This window comes from Lipotes vexillifer, unplaced genomic scaffold (genome assembly GCF_000442215.2).
Source record: "Lipotes vexillifer unplaced genomic scaffold, Lipotes_vexillifer_v1.1 scaffold1518, whole genome shotgun sequence".
NCBI classification, from domain to species: domain Eukaryota; kingdom Metazoa; phylum Chordata; class Mammalia; order Artiodactyla; family Lipotidae; genus Lipotes; species Lipotes vexillifer.
In genome coordinates, this window is record NW_006789830.1 from 463,273 (window position 1) to 474,401 (window position 11,129).

An 11,129-nucleotide genomic window follows, 5' to 3' on the forward strand; every position below is an offset into this window, starting at 1 on the left:
TCCTGCTGATGACTCAGCTCTACCAAGGCACTACACCTGGGTAGGTAAGTTCATTTTGTGGTGTTAAGTTTTTGGGTGTTTACTGACTGCTTAAGAGCTGTTGGTTTTCTTTTAATAAAACTCTAGAGGAGTACATAGGCAGCTAGTGTGATTGAAGCATTGGAGGTGTACATGTGGGAGATGGTATAGCCTAGGATGGCAGGACAGGGAGAGGCCAGATCACACAAGTCCTTAGGCCACATGAAAAGTTTGGATTTCATTTTATACCAATGGGAAGTCACTGGAGGATTTTAAGCAGAAAACGGCCTGATTTTGTGTATGTTTTCAAAAGATCTTTCTAATTGCTAAGTGGAGAATTGATTGGAAGACAGGAAGAGTAGAAGCCAGAAGATACGGAGCATGTTTAGAACCTTAGTAAGAGATGATAGCCTCTTAGACCAGAGTGGTAGCAATGAAGATGGGGAAAAGTGATGGATGCATTTAAGAATTATCTGGAGAATTTTCTTCAAGGGTGGCTTAAAACCAGTTATTTTATGCGTAAGTTCCAGAGTCTGAGTATATACTTTAAAACCTATTTTTCCCCCCAGAATGACTGAGGAGTCAGAGCTAATGGTAGATTGAGGTTAACAGTCTGCAGTATCACATTCGTTAATAATCTCTGGACTGGGGGTGGAGGTGGAGGATGGGTGAAGCCTACCTTCCAGGAAAGAGAGCAGAGTCCTGTACCTTCTCTTAATTCTATTGACTAAAACCTTGGAAACTAGAGAAATTTTCTTCCTACCCTCTCTCTTATGATATGTAAAAGAAAGCAGAAATGTTCAAAACCTGCTTCTCAGCTCAAATGCTAACAGCATAATAAAGTGTACAGAAATGAGGAAAATAATTAAGCCTTCCTCTCTTAACCCTCGTTCACATCATATTTACAAATAGGCATTTTCCCTCCCCCTTTGCCTTACCGGGTCAACAAGTACATACTGAGTATCTGCTACATGTCCAGCCCTGGGGTCTTCCCATTAGAGGTAAAGAAGTGTAAGACAGTTCCTGACTTCTAAAATGTTATAATCTTCAGTGGGGAGATGAATGAAAAATCATGAAGCCATTCATAATCAGTTCAAGATGATAGGAAATGCTGCATAATTAAGCACTAAGAGAGTATGGTACAGATGACAAATACTACTGGAATACAGAGTAGGAAAAGGCAGAAGAAAGGGATTGGAAACTAACGTCTATGAAGCATCAACTCATACTAGGCATTGGACACTCGAACACTCATGTCATTCTCACCCCCCTCCTACAACAACAGGATTGGGGTCGGGGAGAGACATGTAGGCTGGGGTGGTCACAGAAGGGAACATGAGTGAGTGAGTCTCTTGAGCCAGGCTTGAAAGAGGTGGAGAAGGGTGAAAAAGGTGAAGGAACCGACATAAGTAAATGTGTCAACTAGTCATGTTATGGGGAGTGGGAAAAACTGCTCTGGAACCCTAGGACGGAGCATGAATATGGAGAGCCTCAGACACCAGGCAGACCCTTGAGATATATTTTAGTCAGAAATGGCAAGACAGTGACGATTACTGGACAAAATAAAAATATCTTGTGTCATTAATCACCGTTTAAAACGGTAGAGGAAGAATTCTGAAATGGAAGGCAGAGGAACTTACGTGGAGGATGTAGTGTAGGGTCTGTATTCTAGCTTATGGTCGTAGTAGGAGTCTGAAATGAACACATTACCAAAGAGATTCCATAGGAATGAGTGGCAGGACTTAGAGACTGATTAGAGACTTAGAGACTGATAGGCACATAGGAATATATCCTTAATATAGGAGATGGATTCATCAAAGACAGCTCTAGAGGTTTAAGTATAAAATCTGGGGTCAATGTTGGCAGGGAGCAAAGCATGGTAAATAAAACTTGGGCTCTGAAATTAGCAAACCTGAGTGTGAGTCACAGCACCATTACTATGTAACCTTGAGCAAACTACTCCTCTGCATGGGGATAATAATAGTACCTCCTTCCTTGGTTGGCTGTGAGGATTACACAATAATGATTATTGAAAAGCACTTAGAACAGCACCTGGCACACAGTCAACATCCAGTAAGTTTTAGTTATTACTATTATTAAGTCCAGATGTCCTCATTGCAAAATAGTGCTTGTTCTGTTAGGAATTGTGCAAGTTAGGCTTAAATCCCGTTCTCTCACTTCTTTATTTAACATGGAAGAGCTTAATAATGTCAAGTGAGGACATTAGAACCTACTTTATCACAGAAAAAGCTCCTGTACTCTGGATCTTCCCATTTTTAGAACATCATGTGCTCTTAGAGACGTCACCAAATGAATTTCATAGTCCAACAAACTCCATGCATAAGAATGTGAAGGTAATGGTACTTATTTTGTTCAAACAGGCAAAGTCAGGCTGTGAAGATTTAGTGAAACCTTAATTCCACCTGTGGGCGTTTTCAATTCTGTTGCTGAGCACCTCATTTGTTTCAGTCGCTGGGCTACGTGCCCAAGATACAAAGGTGATAAGACCCAGTGATAAGACCTTCCATCCAGTGGGGAAACAGGAAAGAAAATTAACAATTAGAGGACAAGGGGAAGTATTTAGGTGATACTTGGACAATGGAAGAGAGCTACCTGCTGAGAACGTTGCTCAGACTTTGGGGAGTTTTGGCATTTAAAGAAATGTGATAGAGTCAGTCTTGGTACCTGGTAATACAGAAGATGCATCATATTAAGACACGGGATTTGCTTCAAAACGAGTGGCATTTAGAGCCTAGTTAGATTTTTGTCTGTTTCATAATCCTCCACATTCCCCACCCTGCCCTGACTAGGCCAGTCCACTAAACACTGGGGCCATTTAATACAAATAAGAGGAGAAGTTTTATTGTTTGGGATAAAGAGACAACAAAGAGTGTGCATGTGGCCTTGAAAGAAAGGAAGTACTCAGAGAGCACTGAAACAAAATGAAGATTTGAGAATTGGGAACAAAAGTAACAAAAAGCTGGCACCCTGGAGTTACTGAGAGTAAACAGTCTCCCGATGCCTGGGACAACAGAACTGTGAGTAGAGTCTACTTACAGTCTACTACAATTCTCAATTATAAATACAGTTATTTGGAGATTAGGACATTTGTTTGGTAAATAATTCAGAAACTTTTCATATCAATAGAAGCTGCCACTGTTCTCATTAAAGAAAGGTATTTAACAGTATAATTGACAATAATATTATATAACAATGGCGCCACTTGCCTCCTCCACTGTTTAAAACTGGGTTTGTTAAAAGCACATGAGGGACTTCCCTGGTAGCACAATGGTGAAGAATCTGCCTGCCAATGCAGCGAACATGGGTTCGATCCCTGGTCCAGGAAGATCCCACATGCCGCGAAGCAACTAATCCTGTGCGCCACAACTACTGAGCGTGCGCGCCTAGAGCCTGTGCTCTGCAACAAGAGAAGCCACTGCAATGAGAAGCCCATGCACTGCAGTGAAGAGTAGCCCCCGCTCTCTGCAACTAGAGAAAGACCGTGGGCTTCAATGAAGACCCAACACAGCCATAAATAAATAAAATTTTTTTTAAAAGGCCAATGAGAGTATTCTGGCTAATAAATAAAGAAGAAATGAGAGAAATAGAATGTCATCATTTTTGTTAATAAATAAAGAAAAAATGAGAGAAATAGAATGTCATCATTTTTGTAACACCTAATGAACAAATGGGTCTGGCCGATAGTCGTCAATGGCTACTAATTTCACAGAGTCAAGCAGATATTAGCTACCTTCTGATGGAAGTACAAAACACCATCTATAACATCTTGCCAAAACAACCAACCAACCAAAAAAAATTCTAACCCAAATCTGAGTAAGCCTCTTTATTTAGCTACCAATTTATAGGAAATATGTGGTTCAGAGGAACACACTATGGGGGTTGCAATCCTCAAGATCTAGGCTATGAGAATCTGCCAGGTAAATGACCTTTCTTTAACAAATAAATAGAAAGGAAAAGGAAAAAAAAAATGGTTGGGGAACATATGGACCTGTTCCGTCCAATATAGTAGCCAGTAGCCACATGTGGCTACTTAAATTTAAATTGGTTAGAATTCAATAAAATTTAAGATGCATTTCCTGGGGAATTCCCTGGAGGTCCAGTAGTTAGGACTCCACACTTTCACTGCCGAGGGCCCAGGTTCAATCCCTGGTCGGGGAACTGAGATCCCACAAGCTGCTCAGCGTGTCCAAAAAAATAATAATAATAAAAATAAAAATCATTTCCTCAGTTACACTAGACTCATTTTAGGTGCAATGGCAGAAAGTTCTATTGGACAGCGCTGCTATAGACAGAGGTGTGCGATCTGTTTCCATTGCATAGATCTTATTTGAATCCTAATTCAAGAAAATAGAATTTAAAATTTTAAACAGGGAAATTTGAACTGACCAGATATTTAATGATATTAAAGAATCGTTTAAATAATTAGGTGCGATAATAGTATGGTGATAATCTTTTTTTAAAAAGAGAGTTCTTATATGTAAGAGGTACATGCTGAAACAGATACAGATGAAATAAAATGATATCTGACATTTGCTTTTAAATAGTATGAGGAGATAAAACAAAATTGGCTACTAATATTTTGATTATTGTTGAAATTGGGTGAGAGGTACAGTAATGATTCATTCGAATTATTCTCTTTGCTTTTATAAATGTTTGCCACTTTCCCTAATAAAAATGTTCTCATTTTACATGTTTGAAACGTTCCATAATATAATAACATTTTTTTAAAAGAAGCAGACAAGCAGCTACCTGTTTTGTTTTTTTTTTTTTTTTTTTTTTTGGCTCTGTTGGATCTTCGTTGCTATGCGTGGGCTTTCGGTAGTTACGGCGAGTGGGGGCTACTCTTTGCTGCAGTGCGTAGGCTTCTCATTGCGGTGGCTTCTCATGTTGTGGAGCACAGGCTTCAGCAGTTGTGGCAGCAGACTCAGTAGTTATGGCTCGCGGGCTCTAGGCTCACAGGCTTCAGTAGTTGTGGCGCACAGGCTTAGTTGCTCCGTGGCATGTGGGATCTTCCCAGACCAGGAATCAAACCCACATCCCCTGCACTGGCAGGCAGATTCTTAACCACTGCATCACCAGGGAAGTCCCGCAGCTACCTGTTTAAATGCGACTGGCTGGGTATTTGCTAAGTGGCACCTCTTTAGCAATAGCACTCAAAACATTCCGTTCCTCTTAATGGCTCCATGTACCAAGAACACAGACCGATCAGTTTCTTCCTTAAAAGATGTTGTATAGACTCTCTTCTCTCCCATCTCTTTTTACCTGGAGAACAAAAGAGGAGAAAAATGTTGCGTGAAAAGTGTGCATTCTTTCCACTGGTCTCCCAGAAGGTGATAGTACAGATCCCAGCCATTCTGGGATCTTGGGCCAACAAGAAGCCAGTAGACAAGTGTCTTTATAGAATATCAGAGAAGGCATGGTTAGTGAAGTTGTGCCATTTTTGTATGGCTTGTTCAAAGTTGCATTCAACCATTTGAGTATAGTTGTAATGGCTGACCCAATAGCCAAAAGCCTGGAGTGCTGGTGCCAGCCATAGCAATCTCCATCTATGGTGGGAGGAAGAATGGTCCTTAATCTGTCTGTAAGGCTTCGTCACCCAACTTCCTCATACTTGGCATCCCCCAGCTAGATTGATGAGTTTTGCATAATATATGCAACACAAAATATGGCAACACAAATAAAATTTTATTAACAATGATTCATTCTTGTAAAAATATTTCCATAGCACTCCCAAAATAAACTTTTATGAGAAATAAAGGGAGACAAAGGCTTCTGCCAAGTTGAGGACCACTTCCTAAACCCCTCTCCATCTCACCCTATTCATTCCCTGTTGATGATTTTGCTTTCCTGTCTTTCAAGTGCAACTCATCGTTGGAACGTCTTTGCATAGCCCCATCCTGGAAGCTCTGTGATGTGTGGATCGTGAGTTTGTTCAAGCAAATTGGACTCTTTACAAGGAATAGCTAGATTTGAAGACTAGGATGGAAGAGCCAGCACCAGTGGAAGGCCAGGGCCAGCTCCCAAGCCCCCACCAGGGCTCTCTGAGGAAAGCCATGGCAGCTGCCCTGGCCCTTGATGGGGAATCCACACTGGGTCGCAGGAAAAAGAAGAAGAAAGAGTCCCGCCCAGAATCTATTATCATCTACCGGTCAGAGAGTGAGAAACTGGATGAGAAGCCTGGGGAATTAGAAGGTGGAGATCAGCCTAAAGAGGAGGAGGGAGATGATTTCCTAGACTATCCTGTGGATGATGGTAAGTCTCTCTGGGGCCTCCTACTTAAAGCCACAGGAAGGAAACCAAATGAGGATCCTCCAGGAGAGAGACAGGCATTTGCTCACTGACGTACTTCTTATTGATACATTTCTTCTCGCAGCGTTGCAGTCTTCATTCAACACATCGATAGTATTTGTTGAGCATTTATTATGTTCTCTCCTAGGTGATACGGAAGAGATCTCTGCCCTTTTGGAACTCCTTGTGTAATGGAAGAGACCGATTTATACACAAAAAATAGTAGTACAAGACAACCATGCTAACTATTTAATACATGTAAGATAAAGAAACTAATATTTGACTTTCATAATAATCAGGAAAATGCGAATTATAACAGTGAGTTATAGTAATCCTTCACATGTAGGATGGCCAAAAATTGGGTAAAACATGATAACATCAATGTGTGGAAATGGATATATCCTCGTATACCTCATGTGGAAGAGGAATCCGCTTCAGGGAAATTTGTCAATATCTATTAAATTTAAAATTCAAAATATGCATAGCCTATGTCCAAGAAATTCTCAGTATCTACCTCATGCCCATGTGCGTAAGGAAGCATGTATAAGAATGTTTGTTGCTGTTAAGGAAACTGTGGAGTGTCCATATTAGGTGTCACTACACAGCAATCGATGGATGAGGTAGATCTCTGTGTCGATGGTCACCCCTAAGACATACGCCCATGGTGAACGAGACGAGCAATGCCCCTGCCCTCATTCAGTTTACCTTCCAGTCAGGGGAAAACAGACAGCAAAAAGTCAGCAGATAAGAGACAATTACAGGTAGTGGTATGGGTTCCAAAGACAGTAAACCTCAGTGATGGGAAGATGAGCAAGTGAGGGAGGCGGGTGGAGGGAAAGATTGTATGGTTGGGGGTGCCTCTCGGAGGAAGGGACATTTGCTCTTGAGGCAGCCCCATTCTGTCCGTCTACCAGCCAGGGGGCTAGGAGCCACAGGGCCTGGGGGACATGCCAACCGAAAGCCTATACCCTCCTCCCATCCTCCACTTCTAGACTACACTTCACATACTAAGGACAGTGGACTTTGCTGTTTCACTACCTGCAATCTCACTGCTGGGATGGCCAAAGAGTGGCTGTTTGGTGGGGGTGGTGGTGATGGTAGTGATGGTAGTGGTGGTGATGATGGTGATGCTGGTGGTGGTGACGATGGTGATGCTGGTGGTGGTGATGCTGGTGATGCTGGTGGTGGTGATGCTGGTGATGCTGGTGGTGGTGGTGGTGATGCTGGTGGTAGTGGTGGTGATGATAGTGATGCTGGTGGTGGTGGTGATGATCATAGTGATGCTGGTGGTGGTGGTGATGATCATAGTGATGCTGGTGGTGGTGATGATGGTGATGCTGGTGGTGGTGATGCTGGTGGTGGTGGTGGTGATCATAGTGATGCTGGTGGTGGTGATGATAGTGATGCTGGTGGTGGTGATGCTGGTGGTCGTGGTGATGCTGGTGGTGGTGGTGATGGTGATGCTGGTGGTGATGCTGGTGGTGGTGGTGGTGGTGGTGATGCTGGTGGTGGTGGTGGTGGTGGTGGTGGTGATGCTGGTGATGATGGTGATGCTGGTGGTGGTGATGCTGTTGATGATGGTGATGCTGGTGGTGATGATGCTGGTGGTGGTGGTGCTGGTGGTGCTGGTGGTGGTGATGATGGTGATGCTGGTGGTGGTGATGCTGGTGGTGGTGGTGATGGTGATGCTGGTGGTGGTGATGCTGGTGATGATGGTGATGCTGGTGGTGGTGATGCTGTTGATGATGGTGATGCTGGTGGTGATGATGCTGGTGGTGGTGGTGCTGGTGGTGCTGGTGGTGGTGATGATGGTGATGCTGGTGGTGGTGATGCTGGTGGTGGTGGTGATGGTGATGCTGGTGGTGGTGATGATGGTGATGATGGTGATGCTAGTGGAGGTGATGCTGGTGATGCTAGTGGAGGTGATGCTGGTGGTGGTGATGATGCTGGTGTATTTTTGTTGGGGAATGTGTGTATACTGTGCGTGTGTATGTGTGGTGCCTGTGTGTGTACAGAATTTGGATATGACGGCTGGGATGTCCACCAGCATATGAGGAGGACCCTCTCAGAGAAGCATGGGGTTAGGAATGAGGAGAGAAGAGGGGTAGGCTGCTCATCAGTATAACACACACACAGCACCACCTTTACACACAGTAGCTGATGCTCAGAAACAGTATTTTCACAGCACTTGTAAACTAGAAATAAAGTCACTATGAAGTGGTGTCTGTGGTGGAGTTCCTTACTCCCCTCCATATCACAGACATGATAGAGGCCCAGAAAAGTGGAGAGAGAATATGAGAAACAAGTTTAACCTGCTTCAGGGCCCTAATGTGAGAGTTTACCATGGGAGTACTAATCCCTCCCCTGAGGGAAACCCATTCAGTCCATCGTGGAAACACTGATTTCGTACCATGTCAGGGTGTACCGTGTCAGGGGCTATAATAATGGACATTCTTGTACTCAGCTCCAGTCTCAGGGGATGACGCTCTGATGAAATGTCTACTCTTCTGATCTTGACTTTCCCCTCTTTATGCCCTGCAGGTATGTGGAACATGCCTGTGGACAGCCGCTATGTCACATTAACTGGGACCATCACCCGAGGGAAGAAAAAGGGGCAGATGGTGGACATCCATGTCACATTGACAGAGAAGGAGCTGCAGGAACTCACCAAGCCTAAAGTGTCTTCAAGGGAAATGGCCCCTGAAGGCAGAAAGGCCTGCCAGCTGGGAGCAGACCGTGGGCCCCATGTGGTCCTCTGGACGCTGGTCTGCCTGCCTGTGGTTTTCATCCTCTCCTTCGTGGTCTCTTTCTACTATGGCACCATCACCTGGTACAATATCTTTCTTGTGTACAATGAGGAGAGGACCTTCTGGCACAAGATCTCATGCTGCCCCTGCCTCATTCTCTTCTATCCAGTGCTCATCATGGCCATGGCCTCTTCCCTGGGCCTCTATGCTGCCGTGGTCCAGCTCTCATGGTCCTGGGGAGCATGGTGGCAAGCTGCCCGGGACATGGAGAAAGGCTTCTGTGGCTGGCTGTGCAGCAAGCTGGGTCTGGAAGACTGTTCTCCCTACAGCATTGTGGAGCTGCTTGAATCTGACAATATCTCAGGCAATCTGTCCAACAGGGATGCCACCCAGGATGTAGAAACATCCACTGTCTAAACTCCCAACAACTTACTTGATTCTCTGGTCTCAGTAGCCTGTATATCATCTTCCAATTTCAGAATATTCCTTCTTTAAATTATTCCTCCCCCGGCTTCCCCCGTACACAGTTCTTCTGGAAAATTTTAGCCCACACTGATCTGTCCTACCATCTTGTTGGTTTCCAGGAGGGCAGAAAACAGAAAAGCAATTTGTGCCCAAATAGTCCATCCAGTGGATAAACTCTTCTTCATTCCTTGCCCTAAGATGACCATTTTTCTGAGACAAGGGAGCTCAGGTGTGTGTCAGTTCAGGAGCTTGGAGGTGTTCCTGGTGCCTGGAACCCAGGGGAGATGTGACTAAATGTGACAGGGAGAATAAGGAGGCTCACGGGAGACCCCAGTCCACCAATAAGATAATAGATAGGGATGGAGTAAAATATTTAAGAAGCAGGCTGCAACAGTGTAGCAGAATGTAAAGATATGTGTGTATCACTTAGATTTTGATTTATATATTAAATATAATTAAAATCCAAATATCAGTAGTTTAAACAAGATAGAAGTCTGTTTCTTCCCTGTATAGAAGAAGTCTGGAGGCAGACCATCAGGGAAATTGATGAAGTCATCAGAATCCCAGGCTTTTTTTATTCCCCAACCCTCACTGCCTTTATCCTCAGCACCCAGTGCTGACTGCATCTCCAGTCATCACATCCCTGTTTCAGATAAAACAGAGGAAAGGGCAACGAAGAGCACATACACCCTCCTAGGCTAAGGTGGCTTCTCAGAAGGCCCCCTCAACACTTCTTGTATTTCATTGGCCAGACCATAGTCACATGACCTCACAAGCAAGAAAGGCTGGGAAATGTAGTCTTTTGGCCGGGCAGCTATATTCTAAATGTTTGGGTTCTGCTAATTTAAGAGACAAGGAAATAATGGCTATTTTGGTAGGCAAGTAAGAATCTCTGGCTCACAGTAATTATTTAAATACATTCAGATCCAAAACTGTGAATACAGTTTTATTTATGTATGTATTTATTTATTTAAGCCTAAATATTACACAGAGAATTTATACATAGATACTAGCTACATATACTATGCATAAACCACACGTAGATATTAGCAACTCATGTATGTTGCAATTAAATATCTATAATACCATGTGGTTTCAGGTTTTTTAGAAAGGAAGAGTGAATAGTTGAGTACAATTATATCATAGTAGCATAGCTTTCTTCCTGGTAGTGAAGGTGATGTTTAGTTTAACGTACAGATGAAAGACTGCGAAGGGAGGCATTGCATCTGTCAGACTTTCTCCCAGCAGCGTCAGCAGCCCTAAGCACAAGAAGACAGTTAGCTTTGTGTGGTTTGTCAAAACTCACTCAGAGCCTCACTCACTCAGAACTTTTCGTCTCACAGCAAACAGTCTTTGCTGTGCTGAAAACCTTGGGTCTTTGTGGACACTGAGGGTGTAAACCAGATGGATCCAGATTAATAGATTCTGAACTTTAAAAAAATATTCCTGAGGGTCTCTTTCCAATTTCAAAAAAATCAAATCCTAAGAGGTCAAGCAGATTTTGGAGGTTTGAGTCCTTTTAAGAATAGCTGGTGCCCTATTCATGGTTCATGTCTCAGGAAGAAGCTGTTGAAAGAACTGCTGTGAATC

General features: G+C 43.4%; 1 protein-coding gene across 1 annotated transcript; it reads left to right on the forward strand.

The window, feature by feature from the left end:
- The first annotated feature begins 6,020 nt into the window (after nucleotides 1-6,020).
- On the forward strand, nucleotides 6,021-9,491 carry TMEM169 (transmembrane protein 169). The gene is made up of 2 exons (XM_007462852.1): nucleotides 6,021-6,291; nucleotides 8,869-9,491. Exons 1-2 carry the CDS (start codon nucleotides 6,021-6,023, stop codon nucleotides 9,489-9,491), a joined length of 894 nt encoding a protein of 297 aa, XP_007462914.1.
- The last annotated feature ends 1,638 nt before the right edge of the window (nucleotides 9,492-11,129 follow it).